Source organism: Phalaenopsis equestris, unplaced genomic scaffold, assembly GCF_001263595.1.
Source record: "Phalaenopsis equestris unplaced genomic scaffold, ASM126359v1 Scaffold000030, whole genome shotgun sequence".
Lineage (NCBI taxonomy): Eukaryota > Viridiplantae > Streptophyta > Magnoliopsida > Asparagales > Orchidaceae > Phalaenopsis > Phalaenopsis equestris.
The window spans coordinates 830,297-858,016 of NW_018164472.1; the positions used below are offsets into that span (position 1 = coordinate 830,297).

The 27,720-nt window shown below is 34.8% G+C and overlaps 1 protein-coding gene across 1 annotated transcript in view; it reads left to right on the forward strand.

The window, feature by feature from the left end:
- The first annotated feature begins 7,988 nt into the window (after positions 1–7,988).
- Positions 7,989–27,720, forward strand: part of LOC110018666 (clathrin heavy chain 1) — a 29,161-nt gene continuing 9,429 nt past the window's right edge. Inside the window, exons 1-10 of the mRNA XM_020716053.1 lie at positions 7,989–8,288; positions 8,528–8,732; positions 18,618–18,706; positions 18,834–18,912; positions 18,994–19,121; positions 20,005–20,103; positions 20,197–20,305; positions 20,736–20,815; positions 26,549–26,776; positions 26,852–26,917. Coding sequence (XP_020571712.1) covers positions 8,244–8,288; positions 8,528–8,732; positions 18,618–18,706; positions 18,834–18,912; positions 18,994–19,121; positions 20,005–20,103; positions 20,197–20,305; positions 20,736–20,815; positions 26,549–26,776; positions 26,852–26,917 — 1,128 coding nt within the window. The 5' untranslated portion in view covers positions 7,989–8,243. The remainder of the gene's footprint in view (positions 8,289–8,527; positions 8,733–18,617; positions 18,707–18,833; positions 18,913–18,993; positions 19,122–20,004; positions 20,104–20,196; positions 20,306–20,735; positions 20,816–26,548; positions 26,777–26,851; positions 26,918–27,720) is intronic.

Genomic DNA, 27,720 nt, shown 5'->3' on the forward strand with positions numbered 1-27,720 from the left:
TATTTGGTATCTCACTTATGAATTATATGGGTAAAGGCCCTTGGGGGCAACTTAACTTAATTAAGGAATTTAATTAATTTGATTTTTAAAGAATGGACTTGCAGTGTTTTGAAAGGTTTTGAATTAATTATAAATAATTTTCTAAACTTCATTAAACAAAATTTTGATTAAACTTAGTTCACTACTAAGTCCCTAAGATTTAATGGGTAGATTTGTGATTTTAAGAAAAAGGGTTTTCAATATTTATATTCTTAATTCTATTCTTAATTTTCTTAATTCTTATCATGAATTATGAATCATCTCAAAACCATTAGTCGGGGCTTAAAATCAGTGAGTTATGACCTTCTAAAATCAAACCCCTCACCTTAATATCTCCCTATTTAAACGTTCTTCTAAATTTCATTAATTTAAAAAAATTACAAGTGAGATTGGTTACTTCCATTTATTCCTTCCATATTTCAATCATCAAAATATATCAATTAAGATTATTTATTGCCTAATTAGCCCTTTAGTTAAACCTTAAATTTCAAAATTACCCTTTTGCCCCTAGGGCCGTAATACCCCATAATTCATTAAATTAGACTCCAATGACTTGAAAATTCTAAGTTACCACACTCATGTGTTAATTAAAACATCAGACAAAAAAATATGTGATTTTTCTGAATTAATTTAATTTTATTATGTTTAATGCAAAAATAAGGATTTTCAATGAAAATTTAATAACTCAATCAAAATGAAACCTCTATCCTTAAGAAAATTATTAGAGATTCACCTAGGTTAGAGGACCACTTGGACCAATTTTCATGATTTTAGAGGTTTAATTTAATTATTAAAATTATTTGTTTGTTTTGAGCATTAATTAAATGAAAAATATTTTTTAAGTAGAAATTTAAGTTTTATATTTTTATTAGAACTTTCTGAGTCCAGGAACCTAAAGAAACAAATTTCATATTTTTTGTCATTTATATTTTAATTATTCGAATTATTTTAGTGAGAAAATAGAGAAAATTCATTTTAAGCCTTTATAAATTAATATATTGACTTGAAAAATTAGAAATTATATTAATTGGTTCTAGATGATTAGCAAGTCAAATGTGACACTTTAGTGTGTTTTTTACAATTTTACAATTTTTATGATTTTTTAATTCATTTTTAATTATTTAAATGCCCAAAAATAACTCAAAAATGAAATATTTATTTCAATTCTAATTTTATTTTTCTTAGGCTCCTCTAGTCATAAGGAGCTCACAAAACCAATTTGGTAATTTTTTTTAGCTTTTTTTTAATTATTATAATTATTTTAATGCCAAAAATGTGATTTCACTTGATTAATTCATTTGAGGGGTCAAATTAACTATAAATGACTTAAAATTTTTATGCGAAGCTCCTCTAAAATTAAATCACAATGGAGAATGATTTTCATGTCATTTACATTTATGATTACTCCAAATTAATTTTATTTTATTTTTTAGGTTTGGTAATAATTAGGATTATTTTTTAATGAGTTAAATCAAGTTTATATTTTTCCTATGAACTTCTGATCACAGTGAACCTACCAAAATAAATTTTGTATTTTTTTATGATTATTTTAATCTTTATAATTATTTTACCAAAACAAGCATGATGCACTTGAAAAATAGAGATCTCTGTATAGAGATCTCCCCTCACCTTGGAAAAATTAGGGAAGATGCCTCATGACAGAGAGAATCAAGGCCCAAAAAATCATGTCATGGTGAAATGTCTATGCAAACGAAGAATCAAAATAAGAAAAAAACCATTTAATTAATTAAAAAGCATACATGCATAAAAAATATGAAATCATTTTCACATTGTTCTCTATTCACTGAGCAAGAGAATATTTTTATTTTATTTTTATGATTTTTCTACACAAAGATATGAATTTTCTAAGTTCTGACCATTAAATAATTCAACAAAAGCCTATTTTTCTATTTAAACCAGTCAGCGCTGACTGGATCCTCGTACGCATCAAACAGATGGCTGTTGCCGCGGGATTGGGTGTCACCGTCTTAGTTAGCCCTCCATTCACACATAGAAGCATCGTCCGACCGCATAAGAACCCTCCATTCAATACACGCTCGATCGGACAATCCTCTGTCATCGTCCCTGATGGACTGAACCCGCGAGCCGTCCAACTTCAAACATTAATATCTCTCTCAATTCTTAATTAAATTAAGTGTGGTTTATTTCTATAGACTTTTCTTGACTAGGAGAACATATCCATATGGTTGATCAAGCCTTAAATCGATCCTATAAGCATGGAGAATTAAATAAAGCTCGGTTTAAGAGGAGAGTTTAATACCTTTGCCCAAGAGGTGTGGTCTTGATTGGGTGCTTCCAAAGCTTGCCTTGAGTCCAAAGAGCTCCAAGATGAAGCCTCAAGCAATGGTGAAATGCCTAGACCCAATTTCAACTAAGGTCGATTTGGGGTGTTGATCAAAGTCCAACTTAGAGTGCTTTGGTGATGGGACTTTTGTGGGTGATCTTCTTCTCTCAATGTGAGGATAGTGTGGGTGAAATTAATTTGATTTTGGTGGAGGATTTGGAGATGTCATGTTTCGGCCTCAAATTAGGGTTGGAAAATTGGCTTTGTTCAGTGGAGGAGAGGGCTAGGGAATGGTTGCATTACACTTAGGAGGTCTTGAAGAATCTCTGAAAGCAATTTGACAGAGTCTTCCCAAGGAATTTCAAGCTCTCTTGGTTTGGCCATGGAGGGTAGGTTTAAATAGCAGGGGAAGGAGAGGCCACCAGAGGTAGTTGGTGGGTGCTTTGGTTGCTTATGTGGATGCCAACAAGGTGCAAAAATCCAATTGGGATGAGACAGCTTAAATGAGTTTAATTTTGAGTTTTAGCTATGGCGGAGCCCTTGACCATGAATTTTCCGGTAGCCTAGGTGGCCGACCTGTCAGGCTCAGGCCATCATCTAGTTCAGGAAGCTCAGGGCTTGGGTTTGGTGAAGTCAATTGGGTTTGGCCATGTGTAAAGGCATTGAATTGAAATAGTATAGGGGAAGGGCTATTTTGGGTCAATTTAGGGCAAATCATGCTTTAGGACATGGTTTGGGGCTGGGTTCACTCACCTCAAGGAAGGTTTGGGCTGAAGAAAATCAGATGACTCAGCTTAATCATCATGGTGAGGTCTCTATCCAAGGAGATTTGGCTAAAAATGGATTAGAGTGATTCATGGGAGGGGTTAGAAGAATCTTAAGGATATTTGAAAGTAACTTGGCCTCTTTCCACGCCTCTTTCCACTAATGGTATGGTCCACTAATGGTATGGTGATGTGGCATGACTCTCATGGCTTATCTATGGCTTGGGAGTGGCTTCATGGTTTGTCCTTGGCTTGACTAATTGTCATGAGAAGAGATTTTTAAATTTATAAGATATTTTGGTGGAGTTTGGCATGATGCTTGATTTGGAATGGTTTGATTTTGAATTTAGGACTTTAGGAATGATTTTAGATTTTAATCAAATTAATCAAATGAATGATGAAGAGAAAGAATTGTCATGTGGGCTTTGGATTTGGGCTTTTGAAATTAGATGTAGTAGGCTTGGGGTTTTGAAATTGAGGTTGAATTTGGGCTAATTGAATGTTGATTTCGGTGTAGGAGTATTTCATGAAGAGTTTGAAAAATTTTCAAGTGATTTTGAGTTGAATTGGAGGGGCTAATTTAGTGGATTTAGACATATAGTCAAAATTGGGGCTTTTTTATTTGGGTAAAATTGAGCTTGCAATTGGACCAAATTGAGCTTGAATTTTGTTCAAAGTATGATTGAGCATGCTGAATTTTGATTTGGAATTGAAATTGGTCAAGATTGGAGCTAATTGGGCTAAAATTGGGGTTCTTGGTCAAATTGGATAAAATTGGTCAAACTAGGTCAACTTGATGGTTAAAAATTGAAAATGAGAATATTTGGGATGATTTTGTATTTTTTGGGTCATTAGGGGCATTTTGGTAAATTTGGCTATTTTTTGAAGTATTTTGGGAATTTGGTGAATTTGGTGAATTTTGGCCAATTTAGGTAGTGATGAGTGGTTTGAGATGATTTTTGGGCAAAATTGGGTATTCTGGGTAATTTTGGGAGTTTTGGCAAAAATTAAGGTTGTAGGGGTATTTGGTAATTTTGTGATTTTGGGCCAAAATGGGCCAACAAGCCATGAAGTCATGCCAAACCAATAAAATCCATATGAGGATTTATTTTGGATGCTCAATATGCTGGTTCTAACCCTCTTAGCTAAAGACTAGGGGTATAGGTTCATTCATATGAGCTTCCCAAAAGGAATCATGAGATCAAATCAAGTGGTCTTAGAGTTTGGGGTATGCAAGAGAGTTTAGTGTGTGTAAGCCATTTCAACCATCACCAGACCACCCAGGGTTAGTCCTAAGTTAGTCCTAAGGTTCCTAAGGTCTGACCATTCTATGGGAGACTCCCCTTGAGTTCCCTCATACTAAGGCTCCACCTACTAAGTGCTAGAGGTTAAGACCAATATGTGAAACTTCAAGTTGAACAAATAAGAGTTTAGAATTTCTAATGGTGAGGGTTCTTTTTCTAGTCCTCTAGGAATAGTCAACAGGAAAGTCCTATGGTTAGACCCTAGGCTACTAAAGAGAAAAAAGCTAGACCTCAACAAAAAAAGAGGTCAACAAACATCTGATAAATGTAATATTTGAAAAATAGAAATAAAATAAATATTAAAATGTATGTGGATGATGTATTAGTAAAAAACTAGGATACCTTAGAAACACATTTGAAACTTAAATGAAACTTTTAAAACACTAAAACAATTTAACAAGAAGCTTAATACCCTAAAATGTACATTCGACACAATGATGGGGAAATTCTTGGGTTATCTCTCGACCCTTAAAAGAATTAAAGCCTATCCATAGAATGTTTAAGCTTTAATCACCATTTTATCCCCCCAAAATGCCAAGTCAAAAAACCAATTAGTAAAATCACAAGACTCTGTTATTTCATTTAAAAGTTAGGCAGCAAGATAATTTAAAAACGTGAAAAATTATGTTAGAGAAATTAACGATGTTTGTAAGAACTAATGGATGCTTGAATGCCTTTTATAATTTATTAATAGTAAAAAAATGCCTTTGAATATTCAACCAATCCAAATCCATAACTCATCATGTCATGAAATAATAATTCAAGACTTATTAAGAAGTATTTGAGCCATCTCAAATGTTTGGAAATGATTGGAAACCATTAACCATTAATTTAAATACAATAGAGTAAATTATATTTAAAAAAAAACTAAAAATTTCCATAAAATTACTTTTATTAGATTTCTAATGTTAAAATCCAACCAAAATTCCACAAAATTTAGCCTGCTAAGCTACTCATAAGGATTTTTAAAGGAAATAACATAATTATTCTTTTGTATTAACTCGAGGCATTAGATCAATTCAAATGAGATCTACTTTTTCACAAATTGTTTTCCTTCTTGCATCAAGAAAAGAACTACGGGGTCAAGCTAGGTCTGGGTCACTTAAACCAAAGAAGACCCACCTCAATTTCTCTATCATAAGTCTACTTAGTCATATTTATTTGTTGAAAAGATTTATGATACTTAGAGTTGCACGTGTAAGGGCTTAACTAGCATTATTGAAACCTAGGTTGCTCCATAGATAAGAGCTTCTATAATTATAGGGTATTAAAGAGATTCTCACATTTGTTATCATTAGAGTTGCAGTAAACTATGCTCTCGCCATTTATAAAGGTAAAAAAGAAAGAGCCTTATTAGTAATTTGTTGAAATGGAGTGAAGAGTTGGGTTAGCCAAAGACAACTCATATTTTGATTGTACTCGATGGTTAGAGCTTGTTGTAGTTGGGTTAAATGATGTTAATAAACATGTGATGCTTTTCTTTGCTCGTAGAAGCTAATGAAGAATAGTGAGAGTGGAGTGGTTCGTTGCCCTTACCTATCCCTCTTAATTAAGCTTTAAACATGGTTATGTGTGGTTTGCATAATGCATAAAACTTTCATCCATCCTTGAACTTAACAATTTGAGGGATAGGATGTTATTATATGAGTTAAGTGAAGAAATCAATATTGCACATAAAGTTAGTGGTGATTATTTCATATTTACCATACAGGATGAAGATAATCCATATTTTAACCAAAAGTAGTTATTGTTGGTGGTCTTACCATAGGTCAATATCAATGCAGAAGTTGGGTTACCTAAGTTTTTATTTTTTTTTTAATGGATTAACCCAATTTTGTTGGCCATTAAATGGAGTTTAGCGCAAATTGACCTATATTGGTCTATTTGGGCTATGTATGCATTTTTACCAAACTTTTTCAAATCATGGGTTCAATCAGGTTGACCATATTTAAGGTTTGCTTCAAAAAATTTTAGTAATGACTCGGCTCAATTTGGTGTTTTGAATGTATGAGATTTAAATGGAAAGTGTAATTTTTAAAAAGAATTAAATCGACCCATTGATTAACTTTGGTTGAACAAATGGTTAAAAGGTGTTGAACATAGTTTATTGAAGCCAAGATCTTCACAGGAGATCTATACGCAATTGATTAAAGTAATTTGATGAATAAGGTCAATTTTACCCATTTGCCACTTATTTTACTCAATTGGCACATTAACTTTAGTTGGTCAACTTGGGTCAAATGAAAGCAATTGATCAATTCAATTGGTTAATTGACTAATTGAATATGATATTTATTAGAGAGTCTTATTGTGAGTTTAGGACTCACTTTAAGTTGATCAATTCAAAGGTTAAAAGTGATTTATATGAATTGGATTTTTATGAGTTCAATGGGGTCAAACTTGGAAATGGTTAACCAATTGGACAATCCATGGGGTTAATTGAACCTCTAGGTATTGGCTAAACTATAGACACCCTAAAGACACTATATGAGCGTTGGTTAGGTCAATTGGATCTTATTACCAATTTGGTCAATACATACCACATGGGTTAAATTTGAATTTTTTTGGTAATAAGAATTAGCTAATCCCAATTTAGAGGCTCTTAAATAACTAATCTATATGAAACACTTAGGGACATCTTAATGAGAGCTCAATTTGAACAAATTATTCCAATTTGATTGAACTGATTTATAGGATTCAAACATTGTAAACTTTTGTAAATGAGTCACTTTGGAAGAATTATTCTCGTTGGGTTAATTGGTTTAATCTAATAGTCACTTGGGTTCAATTGCATTTAGATTATATGCTTGAAGATTTTTGTCCTTTTAAATTTGAACAAATAGAGTCAAATTGGTTTAAATAACCCAATGGGACAAATGATTTGTCAAATTAAGCCAAACAGTCCAATTGGAGCACATCAAATGTTTATTTAACTTTATTAAGTTATTTCTAATCAATTGGGCATAATTCAAAGGGTTGGCTAGGGGCAAAATTTTCAATTCACAATGTCTATATATATATACATATATATCAATCCATCCATGATTTAGTGGAGTGAACTTTACGAAAATATTAGGCCAAATGATTAGAATATTTGATCTAAAATTATCAAATAGATCAATTGTCAAAGAGACGTAATGACTAATTTAATTATAAGATAGATCCCAGCCTACATTTCAAGTTAAGTAATCTAATGATCAATTGTTTTGCATAAGCATCCAATTGAACTCTGAGAAAAATAAATAATGCTTAGACCATAAATTTAAATCAAAGTTTCCTCAATTTCGAATTTAAATTTTATTGAAAATAGTTAATTCGAAAAATGCTTCAGAATAAATACTTATATAAAAAATATATTTAAATTTATGTCGATAACTAATAAGAAAATAAGCAGGGGCTGGTGTGAAAATAACTTCCATTTCGATTGCAAGTTGGAGTCCACTTGCCATGTTTTCCAATTTTAACTAATTTTCTTACATTTTTCACCATCATGCAAACTACGTCGTGATTCGTGAACAGTGTAGACCGTCCGATCTTTCTTAATTCAGCGCGCACCCACTCTCTCTCTCTTCTCTCCGTCCATTACAGCTCACCTTCGCAATTCCTTGTGAGTTCGGACGATTCATTTCACGCATTGACGGCAACCAGGGAGAAGGGAGGTTCTTTTGCTCTCTCTCTCTCTCTCTCTCTCTCTCTTTCTCTCTCTCTCTCATATACTCTTGTGCCCGAGATCCAGCTTTCCCATCTTCCCTCCCCTCTTCCTTTCGGAAGATCCGAAAGGCTTAATCCACTCCAGATCCTCAAGCTTAGCCGCCTGCCGATCCCATCGCCATGGCTGCGGCCAACGCCCCGATCTCCATGCGGGAGGTCCTAACGGTGAGCTCTCACTCCGCTTTCTTAGGCCTCATCTCGCACTTCTCCTTCACCTCCAAATAGAGTAGAGTCGGAGCTTGTCGGATTACGCTTGTGCCCGCAGCGCGGATCTAAAATTAATGTCATAGGAAGGGATCCCTTAGATCTGTTGGGATCTGGATCGCTCGTTGCATGTTCTGAAGTGTTTAGGATGTTTTGTTTTCTTTGGCTAGGTTTTTCTTACTGGTTTTTTTCCATGGCAGCTTCCCAGCGCTGGCATCAATCCTCAATTCATTACGTTTACACATGTGACGATGGAATCGGATAAGTATATATGCGTGCGGGAGACCTCTCCGCAGAATAGCGTGGTGATTATTGATATGAGCATGCCTATGCAGCCTTTGAGGAGGCCGATTACTGCAGACTCGGCTCTAATGAATCCTAATAGCAGGATTCTCGCCCTTAAAGGTTCTGGCTATTTGTTTAATCGTTAGGATTGATGAATATGTGGGAATTTAAAGATAATTTTGTCGGGAAGTTTACTTTGCTGGAAGTTTACTTTGCTGTTTAAATATGGAATTTGGTAATTTCAACTGCATCTTTTTGATTTAGTTTGTGTGAATTATATAGCATTTATTTATAGAGTTATCTATTTTTTTTACATATTATGATCATATTCATTTTTCAATTCATTACCTGAAGTTTCATACTTGCATGTGAATATGTGCTCGTCCTCTGGAATGCATACATGGTATATTTACCTGTTTTTTATGGGGTTCTATATTTCAATTCATTGCCTCAAGTTCCATGTTTGCACGTGAATATGTGCTAGTGTTTTTATATAATGCTTTGTATAAAGAAACATGCTCTATAGCGATGTTAAAATGCTCTGGACTCTTTTTGGAACTGTTGTAGTTGATCATTTTTTGTTAAGGATTTTATCCTTTGCCTGCAAGGCTTTTATCTCTTCATTCTTTAATTGCTTATTGAGCCGTGAATCCTGACGCTACCAAAATTCCTTATCATGAGCATATTTTGAAACTTTTATTTTAATTGGCTAATGTCCTTGATTTGCCCAAGTCCTCTTGGGCATTAATTTATTGATCAAGATGTATTTACGCACCATTTAACCCACCTGCCTCTTTATTTCCTCCAATTAGCTGTTAGTTTAGCTTTTTTATTTTTTTATGTTGTTCATTAAGCCCGCCAGACTTTCTTTTTGTCTTATGTTATGAATTTCAAAACTTTGAAATCCTTAAAACCAACATTTGTGAGGCTTATCTTCAAAATACATGACCTTATCTCTAGGACTATGGTTTTCATGGAATTTATAATGATCTCCAAATATATTTGTTTCTTGGTTTCTTTCTTTCGTTTAAGTTTTGGCAAAAAAAAAAAAAAAAAGTATGCTTGCATGCTGCTTGCCCATAATTGTTATGTGATTACAAGTATTCTAACTGCGTCAGTTGTAATTATAAGTTTTTAGCTAGATCTTGCAATTTTAAAGCTAATTCACAAGAATTCTTTCCCAAATGTCTTTTTTATTGTCTTCTCAATGTTTCTTAGCTTGTGGAAACCTAATTCATAGGGCATCTTTACTTTTTTTTTTCTTTGTAATCTGAATTTTGAGAACTTTTTTAAGTTTAAATTTGTCGCTTTTGCTGAGACAAATCAATCAAAATAGAAATGAACCATTGGAGATAATGTTGACAATTCTAGAATCAATCAAGTTGCCAATTGCTAGTGGAGAGTAAATTCCTCTTGATAGATAGACATCCAATGCTATTTCTATTGATGCTACACATGCATAAGTCACAAAACTTCACAATAGACTTCTTGTCTTAGTTTGGAAAGGGATGGGTTGAGTCACAAAACTAAACAATATACATGATGTCTTAGCTTAGAGAGAGATAAGTTAATTCAAACAACTAAACCATAGCCTTGATGTCTTAATTTAGAGAGGGATGGCACACAATCATTATGCACCTCAAATTATCCCCAATGAACTAGTTGGAACCATACATCCAACCACCTCTCTTATCAAACAAAAAGGTCGCATAAAATTTGACCAGGCCTTATAATATGTTTGTTCTAGATAAAAAATCATTTGAGAAAATTTTGGGTGCTTTGTAGGAAGTAACATCAAGCAGTGGAATTTGATTTTTTTTCATGTTGAGTTTGTCTATAATCGATCCGTTAACTAGTCCACAAGTCACTACCCCTTTGAAATTCCATATGAGCATAACCTCTCACACCATTGGACATTGGAATTATTGCTGATATTTTTAGCTATTGAGCTTAATACCGATGCAAAGGGCAGAGAAAGAAATTTAAATTTTATTTGAGTAGGTAGAAAAAACTTGCTAAATTGAACACCATATATCAGAGTAAGCTAATAAATACAAGAAATCTATGGTCTTCAGAGAATGTGACTTGGTATAGATCAGATTCAAGGAGATGTTTCTTACATGGTCATTTGGAGAGCTCAAACTTTGGGCTGACAATTCCTTCAGAGTTGTTAATTAATGATAACACGTACAAGGTTGATATGCAGGGAAACTATAATATTTCTACTATCTTTAATGTCACTGATTTGTTGCCATATTGCGAGGATCTTGAAATTTTTAGAGAAGAAGCGAGCCTCACCGACCTTGGGAGAGTGATGCGGGAGTGCATCGTCTAGGTAGGATGGGATTGAGCGGGATCTATTTATTTTATTTATATTTAAGGGTTTATCTTGTCTTACTATAAATATATTATGTAGAATCTGATTTTAGGACTTCTGTTTTGGCTTATGCTATTTAAAGACTTTTTTTTTGCTTTTTTCTCTTTGTAGTGTTGTAGCATATCCGTCTTCAAGTGATGAGTTTGTATCTTGAGAACAGGTGGTGGAATCTTCCGACATTTCTATAACACTGTCCTAGCTGCCTGTTGGACTCCCCTTTGCTGTTTTTCCTTCCGGGACAGCAACTTCAATCAATTTTCATTTTCAAATCTCCACCGACTTCCACATATTCTCTCCCTTTTGACATTCCACAACATCTACCTGTTAGATCCAACTCTCAAACACCTCTAAGAAACTTAGAACCAAGTTTTGTAAGGCTCTTTTAAAGAAAGTATTCTTTTCATATTGCTCCTGTAGTCTCAATGCAGCTGTTTAAACCAGTACAATAGTACAATTGATATTAATCACAAGATTTAATTATTAGAAATATGCCATCCTCTTTGACTTACTGAAATTTTGTCTGTATTTGCATGAACTGAAATGTTATGTGGATGTTGTGCGCCAGAGTATCTTTCTTTATAGATAGGCATGCGAAAGGTTCATTGCCTGATCAATGTAAACAAAAAAGAACCTTTGTCATAAATGTCATTTTTTTGGTCCTCTTTGGAACATCTCAAAGTGATACATAACAAGTCACTCTTGTTGTATCAGATTTGTTTACATTGCATTGCTGATTTCATCAAACTACAATTCAAATGTTTATTGCAAATTTGGTAAGGTGCTTTACTCGCCTTCCTCTTTTACATGAATTTTTCTTTCCAACCAAAATTTTTCTTTCCTATTTCCTAAACCTTAGCATGTCACCAACAAGATACATGTCCGAGCCTTCTCGAGAGTAGATACGACGAGAGATCCGCTAACTTCGACATTGGATTACGGACATGAAGATGAAATCTAATGGATGACTACTCTCAACCGTGATCTGAAAGGTCGAAGGGGGGATAAGAAGATATAAAGATGAAGCGGGAAACATAGCGTCAGTTCCTATCAACTTACTATTGATAAAAGTTGCAGACTCTTGCTTCCAACGTGGAGAGACAACAACACCAACTATTATCCAGTGAAACCAATCCGCAAGTCTGTCACAATCAGAAAATGTGGCAAGTGCCACAATTTTGGACTTGTTGAAGCAGAATGCATACCAAAGGAGTGATCTACTTGATCGAGCAAGGCTTCATCGAAAAGTTGGGTAAAGACACCGCAAACATTGAAGGCGGTGAGGACATAAATGAGGAGTACCAGCTCCCAGTCGAAGGGATAAACTGTGATCAGGAAGAAGATGCACACTTCAAAGACGATTCTCATTTTTCAACTAACGATGAAGAGACGCCAGCAAATCCAGTTGATCGTAAGATTAAGATTCCAGTAGAGGTAATAGTCACTTCTCTAGGAAGTAGTGACTCTGAGGTAATGGGCAGTCCAACAATTTATGAGATTATGGTGCCTCACGCTTGCATTTTGCAGACTTTGAGAGGGACAGCAGCAGGACTAATGTTGGATGTCTCGAAGGGTTATGAGTTTGAGGATTCAACATCACACACAGGGTCACCATAGATGGGAAATACAATTATTTCAGATTTATAGACCCCTTACGGAGGGAGGTCAGGCATGTTCGAAGAGGATTTATTTTATGCCATGCTTGGAATATTACAGGGAGTATTTCAAATGTTAGATTCAGCCCAGCGGGATACCCATCAACAAATGTCTAGATAGGAGGAATTAATTTTAGCTTTGAAATGGGTCCTCGGAGCTTGAGAGGAATTAAAATTCTTCAATGGGATCTAGGTCCTCTCACCGAAGAAGTTCTCTCCTAAATGGTCGCTAGTGAGAGTGGCACAACCCGCCACAAATTTCACCCCAGATTTGACTTCTCCTTACATATTAGTTCATCAACTCCACTCGACCGAATATGAGGAGTGGAAGAAGCGGGTTAAAACTAGGATGACTCGATACATGATTCGTGAGAATACCCGTCTATTTACAGTTCTCGCTCAGGGTGTGCCAAAGATGGACAAATGCCTATTCTACTAAAATGTGCTTTGGAACGACGCCTATTAGATTTACTTACTGGGACCACAGTTGACGATCCGTTCATCTCGAAAGATTACAATAGCTCCCTCACCGTCCATGAGCCAATAGAAGCTTCGATGAATAAGATTGAAGCTCCCACAACCCCAGGAGACTGACACGGGGCTTTGGGGAGGACCAAACTATGGTTCGGTCCAACTTGGCCGGACCGTCAACCATTAGGGGGGAGGGCTGCTGGCCTCACTTTCCTTTTCCTCCTCCCCTTTCCCTCCCTTTCCTTGCCTTTCCTTTATTTTCTTCCTAGCTCCTTCCAATTATAAGTTCCTTCCAAATCTGAAATCTGATTATTTTTCTTGAAATATGAAATCTGATGATTTTTATTTAATTCTTAAATCTGAAATCTAAAATATTTCCTTTCCAAATTATTTAATCTTTGCCTAATCTGAAATTTTGATTCTTTATTCTTCCTTTTCATTTTAAACATTACCTAAATATGTCTTAATTCTCATTATAAATTGGGGGTGTGATGCTTAAAGTTTTCTTTTGTCTTTGTTGTGTTTGCTTTCACTTTTTGTGTGGAGTCTTTTTCCCTTTTGTAGAGCTGTAGAGGGTGGTGGTGCTCCGGCTGTATCATACTCCGAGTTGGTGATTGTATCTTCCCTAACTCTTCTCCTCCACTTCACTTAGCCTCCGACCACCCCAAACAGCTGCCCCCTGCGCTGCTGACCCCCCCTTCCTGCCGCTGCAACCCTGCTGTTCAGCCTTTTAGGTCCCTCCCAGCAGCCAGTCTGCACTCTTAAATCAGCCATTTTTGCTGTCTTACCCTCTGCTCTCCCAACCAGCATCTCCTCCATCCTTCCCAACACTCCCAATCAACTGCTCCTCACCCCACAGCCGCTGCCCTTGCTGTCCAACACCTTGCAGCCACCAATCTGCCTGCTGCCGGTCACCTAAAACTTTTCATACTTGCTGTCCTTGTAATTCTGCACCTTCCCCTCGCTGCCATCAGCACTCCCTTGCTGCCACCACCCTTGCCAACCATCCTGAACCACCTAGCCGGCCTCTATTACCCTTGGAATACATCTTAGAGGTGTTTTCCCGTGTCGTTTATGTTTTGTGCTGTTATTTTGTGTTGTGCTGTGTTGACATTAATAAAAGTTTGTTTTGAGTATTTTATTGCTTTTTCTACTAGTTCCGGTATCATGCTTGTTCACCAATCTCAGTGACATTCAATTATTAATGAAACACGATGATACATAAGCAATAATCTTTGAAGGATGCAATTAAATCATGAAATACCTCTCTTTTTAGATTTTATAAAAATATATATATTTTACAAGAGTGTGTAGGAGGCTGAGATGAATGCGAGAGGATCCTTTGCCTGATCGTAGCCATTTTGCAATGAATGTCATCTCAAAACTCTTATTTTAATCATCTTTTCAACATTTCTGTCTTTGAAGAGAACCACTAGAGGACATTTGTGCTCCTCTTTTTTCCTCCTCTTAGTCATAAGATCATCTCTCTCCTCTCAAAGGTTTTCTTTTGATCATCTTCTCAACATTTCTGCCTTTGGAGAAAACCACCATAGAACATTTGTTCTATTTTTTTCCTCCTCACCTCTCTCCTTATGTACCAGCATATGCAAGCTAAATGGCCGCCAAAACACTTACTTTTTTTAATTCGTACATAAATTCTCTCGATTCTCATGCTAATTTTTGTTCTTACTAGTTTGATGTAATTTCATTCAACCTTCTCACAATTTTGTGAACTCTTAACTCACAATATTTCTTTTATTCATCTGGTTAGAAATGAAAAATCAGGCTCAAGTAACCATCAAAAGAGGTTATATTCTATGCTTTATGTTGTTTTGTTGTCTATTGAATGTTGTGTCATAATATGTTCTATCTTGCAAGAACATCTTTTTTGGTTATTATTGAAGTTAACGTATTAACAAATTTGGAAATGTTTAATAGCCTTATTGAATGATTGTAATCCTCCATGGAGTTGTTGTCTTATGCTTCTCTTTTGCACGTTGTTGTGCTGCTGTCTAACTCTCACACTACTTTTCTTTTTATGTTTTTTATATTGAATTGTTTAGTGCATTGAACCCTTGTATTCACTTGTATTCACTTAATTCTTTCTGGTTTGTTTTTTGGGTACCAATCTTTGTCACCTGTGATATTATTTCAAGGATTTGTTGATAGTTGGCCCCATAGCCAACTTATGTTAAACCCATATGCTTTTTGGGGATTAATGAAGGCTATTTTATTTATGTGGTTGTGGTAATTAATCTCTCTTTGGCTTGCTTCATGAATCGAACCTTTTGTGTCAATAATGACTCTTTAGTAGGTTTTGTTATATTGATTTATAACTAATGAGAAACTATGATATTCAAAGAACTATGGTAAGCATGGAATCATCTCCCATATCATTATAGGCAATATTATCCTAATTGCATACTGCTTTTGAGTTCTGATTTTATGATGTGTTAGTATTTTAAGGAAATACTGTTCAGCTTCATAATGATTTCACTTTAGAATTGGCATTTTAGGCCAATTATCTTCTTCTTGCATTGGCTTTTTTCATGGTCTCTTACCACTTATCCTTTAGTGCTCTTCTTTCATCTAATTCTTTATATTAGACCTCTTAGAACTCATTTGATATTTGTGGAATTCAATCATCTGACCTTACCTCATGATACTTACATATTAGCTTAATTAAAAATTTTAGTACTTTTGGATAGTATTGCATAGTTCACATTTATTTTACCACATTAACTCGTTGCATCCTTGCATTATTCCTAGGTTATTTTTTCTTGGGCACATATAGGATTAGACACACAACATGAAACAGCTAAAATAGAAGCTGTAATGAGTTCTCATATCCAAATTTGCTAAAAAAAAAAAAGAGTCATGATTATGCATCTGTTCTTGAGTGCATTTAAACATTTATATAAAAAGAGCCAAAATGGTCTTAAAATCAAACCCTTTAGTGGGATGATATTGAAAAGGGCCGTACCACTTGTATCGCATTGAGTTCGATACTCCGAGAGGTGTTTCATTTAGGACAAGTCGATCTTGAATCAAAATTAAGCCTAGGGTCAAATCCATGTCTCAGAGTTGAGTTTAGGCAACCATTTGATTTGATTGTGCTCGGTTTGGGCTCAATTTGGCCTAATTTGACTCAATCTTGAGCAAGGCTCAAATTATGTTTAAGCATGGTCAAGGCTTATATTTGACTCAAACTTACCTTAGACATGTTTCTAGATTGAATCAACTAAGAAGCTCGATTTAAAGTGGCTAACATTGTTTGAGGCATAATTGAGTAAAAACAAAGAAAAGTTGGGTGTAAGATTTAAATCGAAGATGGACATTATAGCCCAATAAAAATTTGTACATGACTTCTGTTTTAATTAGTGTAGATTGGATTGAAATTGAGGATCCGAGCTAGTCTCTATAACTAGCGTTGAGACCTTTTGAGATCGATCAAAGCCTGTGCTGATGCCAAGTTTGATCAGTTTGGTCAACTTCAAATAATTAGCTTGAATGGAGCAAACCTTGCCAAATCATATCATGGAACCTATCAATCATGTTAATTGGGGCTTAAGTTGGGTGACTGGATGGATGGGGCTCAAATTCAACCAACTTGAGTCCACTACATGGCCAAATGAGCCTAATTAAGGTTTAGTGACCTTAATTTCTTTAACCAGAGGTTAATTGACCTACTCTTTAGTTAAAAAGGTCAATTACTCGGTCTCAGGATTCTGAAGAGCTAAATGGGCCAAATCTGGTCAACTTTGGCTCAATCGTTGTTTTAATAGGGTACGAATGAGCTCTGTCTGCCATTGTAGGGCTTGATTGTTTTAACCAACTCAACTAAAACTAAGGTTTGATTGTTTTTACTAATACAACTGGTTGACTGAGAGTATTTGGGTCACTTGTTCAAGCAAATTGATGGCCATATTGTGCCTGTTGGGTCCTCTGGGATTTGTCATGATTATCTCAATGAACGGGGACTAGGTTAGGTCAATTAAAACCCAATTGAGCTATTAGCTAGAGTTGCACATTATTAAATGGACCCATATTGAGTAAACAGAGTGGCTCAACCAATACCATGCTAAACCTACTGGGACAATAAGGTTCATGACGTTTGTTCCATCAAGCAGTTCCATGCATGATTGTGCTAATTCAATCATGTGGCCGCAATAGTTTTACTAGGTTAGGTCACAAGCTGATCAGGGCCTATTACACTTTTGACATATTCAAAGGTCAATGGTCAATTTTCACTTTGTATGTGGAATCTTGAATGCTGCTTCTATAAACGTTTTTTGGTTGATTAATATATAAACATGCATGTATAACTGCATACTTCATAAATATAAATAAACAAAAAATATAAGCTTAGGAAAAAAAATATTCTTTATCCATTATTAGTATAAAGTTATAAATCATTTTTTTTTGTACCATGAATATTTTATTATATTATTTATCATAAATAGCATATATCATGTACAATACTATAATGCTTGGATCACAATAATATAGTTTTGTTATGTATACTATGTTATGTATTTTTATACTCCATATAATGTGAGAGAATTTTTACAACGACAACAACAAAAGCCTTCATCCTACTAAGTGAGGTTGGCTTCATAGAATTAAATGATAAAAAGGATTCATTTTCATTTAGCCGACCCCACTTAGTGGGATGAAGGTTTGTTGTTGTTGTTGTATGCTTAAGTCTTTTTAGGTTTACCTCTGGCTTTCTCAACATAAGTAGAATGAAAAATCTACTATAAAAAAAAGGATGTGAGAACATTACTGCAATAAAAAGAAAATTACATAAGCTATTATTTGTTGCCCATTTCTTTTGGTGGACCGAAAAATGGAGTGTGTCGTATAACTTTTGTCTGGGGAGAATTTTTATTGGTTTGCCTGATGAAAAGGCGGTGTGGCATGATATTAAATTCTGGTATTGGAAATGTTCCGCTATCATTACTTTCTATTTCACACTTCTTACATGCTATTTATATTTGTGATTCACGATTTGATTTGAAGCACTTGACGTTTTCCTCTTGAACCAGAGGGCGGTGTAGCTTTTCATATTTATCATGGTAATTTATTTAAGAAACTGATTCATAGCGTATAACTTCTTTTTGGGGAGAATTTTATTGGTTAGCCTGATGAAAAGGCGTTGTGGCATGAATTTAAATTCAGGTATTGGAAATGTTTCACTTACTTTCCTTTCTATTTCACACTTCTTGCATGCTACGCAACAATTCCTAGGAAATAAGATATAAGTTACTTTTAAATTTGTGATTCACTATTTGATTTGAAGCACTTGAAATTTTCCTCTTGAACCAGTGGGCGGTGTAGCTTTTAATGCTTATTATGGTAATTTATTTAAGAAACTGATTCAGCGAGTCCAGGAAACTTTAAGTTGCTTTATGACTTTTCCATTTCTTTTAGTTCTCATTTTCTGTCCATTATAGTTTCTTTGGTTGCCACTTGTTGAATATCCTAACCTAGTTAAATATGCAGCTCAATTACCTGGAACTACTCAAGACCACCTGCAAATATTTAATATTGAGATGAAGGCCAAGATAAAATCACATCAAATGCCCGAGCAGGTATTGTGCTACTGACTCAGAAAAGGATTGCCTGCCAAGATCTTCTTTTATAGATCCCCTGTCTTTAGTTCTTATTTTACATTACTTATTTATGCTTGATTAAATTATTACATGCATAAATTTTCAGGTTGTCTTTTGGAAGTGGATAACTCCTAAAATGTTGGGTTTGGTTACACAAACATCTGTATATCATTGGTCAATAGAAGGTATAAATTTGATTATAGCCTGGCCCCATCTCCCTTCACTTCTGGCAGTGCTGATAATAATGCATGTTATGTTTTATTCAGGAGAATCCGAGCCAGTAAAAATGTTTGACCGGACAGCTAATTTGACTAACAATCAAATCATAAACTACAGATGTGACCCATCAGAAAAGTGGCTTGTTCTTATTGGCATTGCTCCTGGTTCTCCAGAGGTAAATCAATAAGAATGCTATTTACTGGAATAGTTTAATTTTTAGTTACTTTGAGAGAAAAGTTCTAAAGAGGGATTTTCTTGCGACTATTCTGGAAAGCTTTGTTCTTTTGGATTCTGGAAAAAAAATGCTTAATCTCTTTTTGAAAATGCGTGAGCAAAAGCTAGGGTATTGTGGTACCTTAGTTTTTTTTTAATATCTGGCTAATTGATCATCTTGTTTATTACTGGTTTGGCTCTGTTGTGCCCGTGATACATTCTTATAGTTGTACCACCCCTCATTTTTTTTCTGAATTATATCATGTATTCATGTTTCTCACCTGCCAAATTATTTACATTTGACAGTCCATCTGTTTTGAAATTTTCACAAGTCATCAATATTCCATTTGGTTTTAACGAGCAAATTTTTTATTGTTTCCATTATGTTCTTTCTTCAATTTATTTCCTGCTCCTTTTCCTTTGGCATTATGTTTCTTGTACATCATGCATAACACCTATAAAATGATTTAGGCTCTGTTTATTGATCATCCATGCAATGTCATGTGAATGTATATGAAGATTTTGGATAGTGAACATCCTCACGACCCATCAATAGACTCCACAAATCTTTCCTCGCATTTTCCAGCTTGATTTCTTCTGGTGCACTGAGCCACAACTTTATGTGCATGTCCAATTTATAAGGTGAGGAGAGGGGTTGTGATTGGTTGGCAGCATTTATGGTTTATATGTTGGATTTTTAAGCTTAATCTTCAATATTATTTGCTTAAATGTGTAAACACAAGGTCTCTACCTTGATTGACATGTATTGATTTGATGCCAGATTGTGTCATGGCTACCTGCTCGGCTAATCACATTCCCTTTCCTTTTCTATTTTAATTTCACAGAGGCCACAACTAGTGAAAGGAAATATGCAGCTGTTTTCTGTTGATCAACAACGAAGTCAAGCGCTCGAAGCACATGCTGCATCTTTTGCTTCATTCAAAGTGAGCAATTCTGCTCTCTCTGTGGGCTATTTGAATCATATGATAGCATTTTTTCCATATCGTTGACTTGGTCATGGTGGCATTCTTGCACAGGTTGTTGGAAATGAGAATTCATCAATCCTTATATGTTTTGCCTCAAAGACCCACAATGCCGGTCAAATAACTTCGAAATTGCATGTGATTGAGCTTGGGGCCCAGCCAGGTCTCTTCTTATCTTTTACCTTGGTAGAATGCACCTTTCTATTATTACATTAAGATTTGCTGCATATCCGGCTGCTCTACCGGAGGAGTATAATTGGAGTTTGTTAGGAGGTTGACAACGAATCATAAATTTTTGTCAAAACCATTAATGAATCATACTGATTCTCTGTATATTGTTTCCACACTTTTGTAGTCATCATTTTTTCATCATTTACATTTGGTAGATTTTTGTATACCGTATCATATTTTGTAAAATTAAAGCATCTTCTTGCATTTTGTAAGGTTTTAGCTTTTGCTGAAGATATCTTTCCCTTTGAGCATTTTCTTGTAATTTCTTTCAATAATTGTTGTTTTACTGTCTATTTTGACATGCATAGATTTCGCTTCATAGAAAAGCACTCAAGTTGTAGCTCTGTTGGGTTTGCGTGCAGGCAAGCCAGGCTTTTCCAAGAAACAAGCTGATCTATTCTTTCCGCCAGATTTTGGTGATGACTTTCCTGTGGCCATGCAGGTTCAGTTTTCAATTCCACTGATCCCAAATTTTGTGGACTTTACAAAATAGATTGCCACCTATTCTGATTATCTATTGATGATGCAAGTCGTGCCTAATTAGTTATTATGATTCTTGGAAATGTTGAAGTGAATAAAATAAATAGAATTTCTTGGTGGGTTCTTACTAAGAAGGCCATGGATTCAGTGGATTCAATCTATTCAAAACTGAGTATGGACTTAGCATGCTCATAAGCCAGAATCCTATCAAGTTGCTAGATGTAGATTTTCATGTGTTGAGAAATTGGTTTATTGTGCTGGAATTTGGATTAATAAAAAATATCTTATTTCCAAATGATGAAAATTTGAAAACTTTGATTTCCCATTCCATGATTTATATCATGTTGCTTTTGTTTTTTTTTAATATGCTTGATTCCCATCTAATTTTCTACCTAGTCTGCATGATTTGGTACTTCAGCTGTGATTTTATCTCATTTTAATTCCAGAAAGAAGTTAATTTCTCCATAGAGGTAGCAACACCTACTACGCTGTTCTATCCTTGTAATTTGATGGTTTTTCTTGCTCTGGATCTCGGTCTGATACATATAGCTAGATGTACTTAAACTATTTGTAAACGAAATGGATTTTATATTTTATTTCTATTACAAAATTTTCTTTTCTCTTATTAATGCAACCGTTTTTGTGGTTTTATCATACTTCATATCATTCCTGATGCATTTGTGTTTAGCTATATTGATTTATGAGCACTACGCTCTAGTGCTGGGAATATTTTTGTAACAATATATTTAGAAGGTTTTCTAGAATTGTTGATGAAACATAATAAATTTATATTACAGTTTCAATATTTTAGGATTTATTTTTTTTAATTAGTACTTTGATTTTATTTGATTTCTTTCATGTAAACTTATCATTTGTATTAATTTAGTTAGTCTTAGTAAGGATAGATTTGATGTCATATTTGATTGTATCTATAAGATTATTCTCATAACTTGGGGGAGTTTAGATTGTAATAAATCAGTGCATGACATACTGAATTATTATAATAGGTTTTCTTGTATCCTCCCCTTTGGTATTTCTTCTTCCCTTTTAAGATTTCTCATTTACAATTCTTTTGACTTGTCTTTCTTCCTTTAAAGCCTTGTTTGTGGGAACTTCGCCTTTCGGCGAAGTTCCTTTAAACTTGCGTTCACGGACAGAATCTGGCATTCGTGTTTTAAAACTGTTGGCAGACGCTCAGAAAATAATCTCTCACCAAACGATCCCTCAGCATATTACCACTTCGCGTTCAAAGGAAAGCAGCGGAGACGCCTCTCCAAACGAGAGCCCTAAGTTTTCTATCAGTTGACTACTACGGTTGGGCTAGTATGGCTTTGGTTCGGTAAGGACGATATGGTCGGCTAAGGTTGAGCCAGCGTTGTAGGTCGGTCGGAGCTTGATTAGCTTCGAGTCAGCCAGGAATGATTTGGTCGGCCAGACTATGCCGATCCCTATGTGAGGTGCTTCTGTTAGCAGAGTGAGACTAGGCTTGGGTAGAGTGTAAATCACCGTAACCTGGTAGATTGCTAATTCCTCAACGACGAGAGTCTGTTGGATGACTACAATAATCTATTGGGACAACCACTCATATTCAAGAATTGGATTTTTTCTTGGGTCAAATCTATCGGGGGGTTGGTCGATGACTTTTAATCGGCTTTCTTGTGGCGGTCAACTCAGATGCTTATCTATCTTGCTTTAGTTTGATTGATTTGGATTTTAGATCGTTCGATCATTTTTTTGTTCTTCTCCTGGTTTGGTCCGTCTTCGGCTTTAGCCTGGATGGCTGCATCTGATCGAATAAGTGAACCTTCTGGTCTTCTGTCGATGACTTTGGTCGATCGAATAAGTGAGCCTTATGGATTTTTTCTTGGGTCAAATCTACGGGGGGTTGGTCGATGACTTTAATCGGTTTTCTTGTGGCGGTCAACTCGAATGCTTATCTATCTTTCTTTAGTTTGATTGATTTGGATTTTAGATCGTTCGATCATTTTTTTTTGTCCTTCTTCTGGCTTGGTTGGTCTTCGGCTTTGGTCTGGATGGCTACATCCGATCGAATAAGTGAGCCTTCTGGTCTTCTCTCGGTGGAACCTTTTTTATCATACTTTCTTCCTTCTGAACTGTTAGATCTTCTTAGGATCAACACCAACACATTTTTTATGTATAAAACGTCAAAGTCACAAAAAAAAAAAAAAACTTCCCGACGACAACTCTCTATTGGTGCATGGGGAGAATGCCAACCTTTTGTGTCTTAAAAGACTCGTTGGTCTATATCGTGAGACGTGTCTGTCGGTGAGCAAAAATATTTATTTCAACCCACAATCTTAAAATATGCGATATGCTTTCTCTGTATTTGTCAAAAGCACAATCACAAGTAGGGTTGTAATCGAGCCGAGCTGAGTATATCACTTTTTAGATTTGGTTAGGTATAATTATAAGTTGTTTATGTTCGACTTGAACTTGTGTCAAACTTTCATACGTTGCTAAAACTTAATTTGTTTAATTTTTTCAATGTTTGAACTTGATTTGTTTATGACAAATGAACGAGTATTTAAACGAGCTAAATATTCAGACGAGAATACATATTTTCATATAAAAAATTTAATAAATAATTTTGTAATTGTAATCACAACTACTAATTTGTCCATTAGGAACTCTAAAATCTTTCAGCTTTACTAATTACCTACATCATTCTTATTGATATCACTATAGTTCAACTTTGGACGAACTAAATTGATCATAAAAGTTATAGGGATGATCGTTTACTTAATCCATATTAATCAGAAAATAATAGTAATAATGCTGATAATTGCAGTGTGATGATCATAAACAATGGACTCATTACTTTCAAGGTTATGAAAAATTCACAAGAAAAATCTTTTATATCATTTTCTTTAGTTGTAAATATCTTATTCTTAATTATCATTTACTTGTTAATAAAATAAATATATAATTGATAATTAAACTAAAATATTATTGATATAATAATAGATTACTATTAAATTTATAATTAAATTAATTCTGATTAATTAAATTTTATATAAATAATATATCATATATATAATACGAGTTATTATCGAGCTTAATATCGAATATTTAACTAATTATTTGTTGAACTACAAACAAGTTTGTTTGTGAACATAAACGAATAAGTTCGACTATGTTTATTTTCAGTTCTTTTAAGTTTCGAGCTTTTAAAATTTATTCAAATGTTTTTATTTACTAAGTTGAATGAACATGATCGAGTCTTAAACGAGCTGAGTTCAAATTGTCCATCGAGTGCATTGGTTAATTTACAACCCTAATCACGAGTGATTAGGTACTTTATTTTCTCTGAATGGTACTTAATTCCCAGGACAAACACTCACGTTTCTCAGGTCGAATACTTAAGTCCTTTGATTTCTGTAAAAAATTTTCAAATGAGCTACACAGTGCTAAATTCTCTGAACACGTATCCGAGCTTTCCTGAATGGATATTTTGAAAATTACCCTTGCACACCCATTTATTTATACTTTGGCGTGATTCGGTAGTGTTGACAGCATCGAGATGATCAATAACAATGAAATGATAGAATAAAACTACAACACGATTTTTTTTAAATTTCTTGATATATTTTTTTATTTTTTATATAATATACACTATAAAAGAGTTGATAATAAATCGAGGAAGGAAGGTTTGGCTTTGAATAAGAAGGGAGGAATGGCATGAATTTCGGTCTAGAGCTGGGTTCGGGATTGTGGCTCACGAAGGATAAGGCTGTGGCAGTGGAAGGCTAGATTGAAGATAGGTGCAAGCTAGGTTTCGGTACAGGGAGTTTCAAAGGTTTTTATATGGCATGTTCTCATCACTGCTGTGAAATTGAAGAGGGAAGGCAGAGGAGGGAAGAATCTTGAGCTGAAGTTCAGCTCTGACATTCAATTAGAACATGAAAGAAACTCCAAAAATTTTCTCAAACTGAGATCCCATCTTCTCAGCTAAGTGCCGAGATCTTGGTCTGGAGCGTGTTTGAGTACGGAGAGTAGGAGATTCATAGCCTTTGTGCGCAGCAATTTTGTTGTTGCGTTCTCAATTGGTCGTAGTTACGACCGTTTCGTGAGAAGATAGTCATAGGAAGGGGAAAGGTATGCATGCGAAGGTTGCTGGAGCGAGTCATGCGATTGGGGCTGAAGAAATGTGTGACACAGGGAGATGAAGGAGCAACACAAGGAGTTTTAGTGCTCTCGTGCGCAGCGACCCCATCTGGAAGAACACTCTAATAATTTTGAGAGGCTTTGTCTGCGGCATTTGCGTGGTTGCATTTATGGCTAGCCTTAGTCGTGGCTGTATCCCGAGCGAGAATCCTAATCAAGTGAGGTAAGAAAGGGCTTCGACGCCAACGGAGAAGGAAAAGAGCGAGACAGTTTTGACTAGGGATTTTTTTGCAACCGAGAGGAGTTGAAGTTTAGGGCTTCAGCTTTTGTGCTATACGCAACAAAAGGAGCGCGAGCAGTTTCTGCATCCCTTGGGTGGGAGGGACCTGATATCGGATGCCTTAAATTTCTTAGTTTTCTTTTTTTTTTAATGGTCAAAATTAAGATGGCCGAATCTTTGGTTGGTGGAGTAAGGAGTAGGCGCTTAGAGTGCAAAGTATGGCCAGATATAACTAGCAAACCCAATCATCAATCTAGCAACTAATTTAACCCAAATGAAAGTCCATGGACAGCAGCTGAACGGTTGGGATGAAAACATAGAACTAGTAGCTAAAATTATAGCAACACTGAACCCACAATTGCAGTGAACTGAACCGACTCTGGTGTTGGGTCTGTTAAGTAATTTAATTTTTATCATACAGCCATACCATTCCATCCACTATGAGTCCAATTAGCTAATAAAATAATAGGAAATTGAAAGGTTGCGTACCATCCTTACAGGCATTTTATCATGATCATGTTAAAAAAATAACTGAAGTTTAAAATGACAATATGAAATAAAGCAACCTAAATAATTTGCTCATGTCATGTATTTGCTAAGGGGTTGTTTGGGATCACTTCTGTTTTTTTTTTCTTTTCTATTTTTTATTTTATTTTTTATTTTTTAATTTTATTTTGTTTTGTTTTCGTGTTGATTTGAAACAAAACATGTTTGATATATTTGATTGAGATATTATTATTTTGAAAACACTAAAAAGACCCTAAAGCTGTTTTAAGTATTTTCTAAAACATTTTTATTTATTTTTTGAAGCAAAAAATTATTAAGAACACATTAAGCAAACATGTTTAAAAAAAAATAAGCAAAATTGATCCCAAACAAGCTCTTATTATTTTCACTGATGGTAAACATTTAGATTTCCTCCACTCAACCTGAAGTAGTTTCAACTTGTTTTCTTTAATTGGTTCTTATTGGTAGATTATATAAATAGATTTGGAATATCTCTACGGGCTTGGTAATAGCTAAAACTTAATGATCCAACAAAAATTTTTTGAAATTTTATTAACTTTATTGGACTTCCTAGAATATTTTTAACTGACATTATGGAGAACTGAATCTTGTTTCTAGAACAACTCTTCCATGCATAGCAATAATTTTTTGCAAGGGGAGTCCATTTAAATGCTTTGTCAGTGATATTGAATCCTGATAGATGACCCCTTCAACTGAAGATTTAATAATGATTAATGTTATTACTCGCATGAATTTTTAATCTTTAGAATTATATATTTTCAGGTTTCATCGAAGTATAGTTTGATATATGTGATCACAAAGCTTGGCCTTCTCTTTGTATATGACTTGGAGACAGCTGCAGCAGTTTATCGAAACCGAATAAGCCCCGACCCTATATTTCTGACTTCAGAAGCTTCATCTATTGGTGGATTTTATGCCATTAATAGAAGAGGTCAGGTTCTGCTTGCAACTGTGAACGAGGCAACCATAGTGCCTTTTGTCAGTGGTCAGGTAACCTCGTATAATTGTTCTTTCCCCTTTATAGTCCCTACAGTTTTTTAACCTGTAAATTTGGTACTTTAACAGTTAAACAATCTTGAACTTGCTGTAAATCTTGCGAAACGAGGAAATCTTCCTGGTGCAGAAAACTTGGTGAGTCCTGACCTTTTGTTGTTGTCCTCGAAATTGATTTGCAAGATTACCTTTTATTTTGACATTATGTTTATTATTTCATGAGTGTAGTAACGTATTACCAAAATTCTCATTAGACATCTATCAAATAATTTCTGCTGAGATTTCATAGTTTTATCTTTAAATTTGTCAATGTGTGGTGATGATGTTGCGTTTTTGAGCTTACCTCACTGGTGATTATTTAGGTAGTTAAGTGATATCATTATTTGTAATAATATTTTGAGGCAGATCGTCATTTGGTGTTTTGCTTGCATGTTGTCTTAATTTATTAAAGCTAAATTCTCGCTTCAGTAAGATTGTAACTTTTAACGTCTTGAAGTTACTTTAGTTCATGTAGCATACTCATGATGATATTATTTCTGTGAGGTGTTTGATATCTTTCAGCATTATTGGTATTATTCTAGCTGCTCTTGAAACTCTATTAAGTTTAATGGATTATAGTTAATTCAATTCTACATCAATGAAATTTGTGACTGTTGTTTTAGGCATTGGAGAATATAGCTGTTAGTTTAGGGGAGTGTGAAAGAGAATGGAGTAGACGCAAACGTGGCTTGCTTATTTGCAGCCTAAGATGCGCACATACTTCGATAATAATGGCATGCAGTGGTCGACATGTCTCACATTGATACATCTAGGGCATGGCATAGGTTTGTTCTATCCTGCAAGAAATAAAAAATATTTTATGGTTCATGTTGGCATAATAGAACATGACTAGGGCATGGAAGAATGTGACTTAGTTTTTTTTTTTTTTTTTTTTTTTTTGG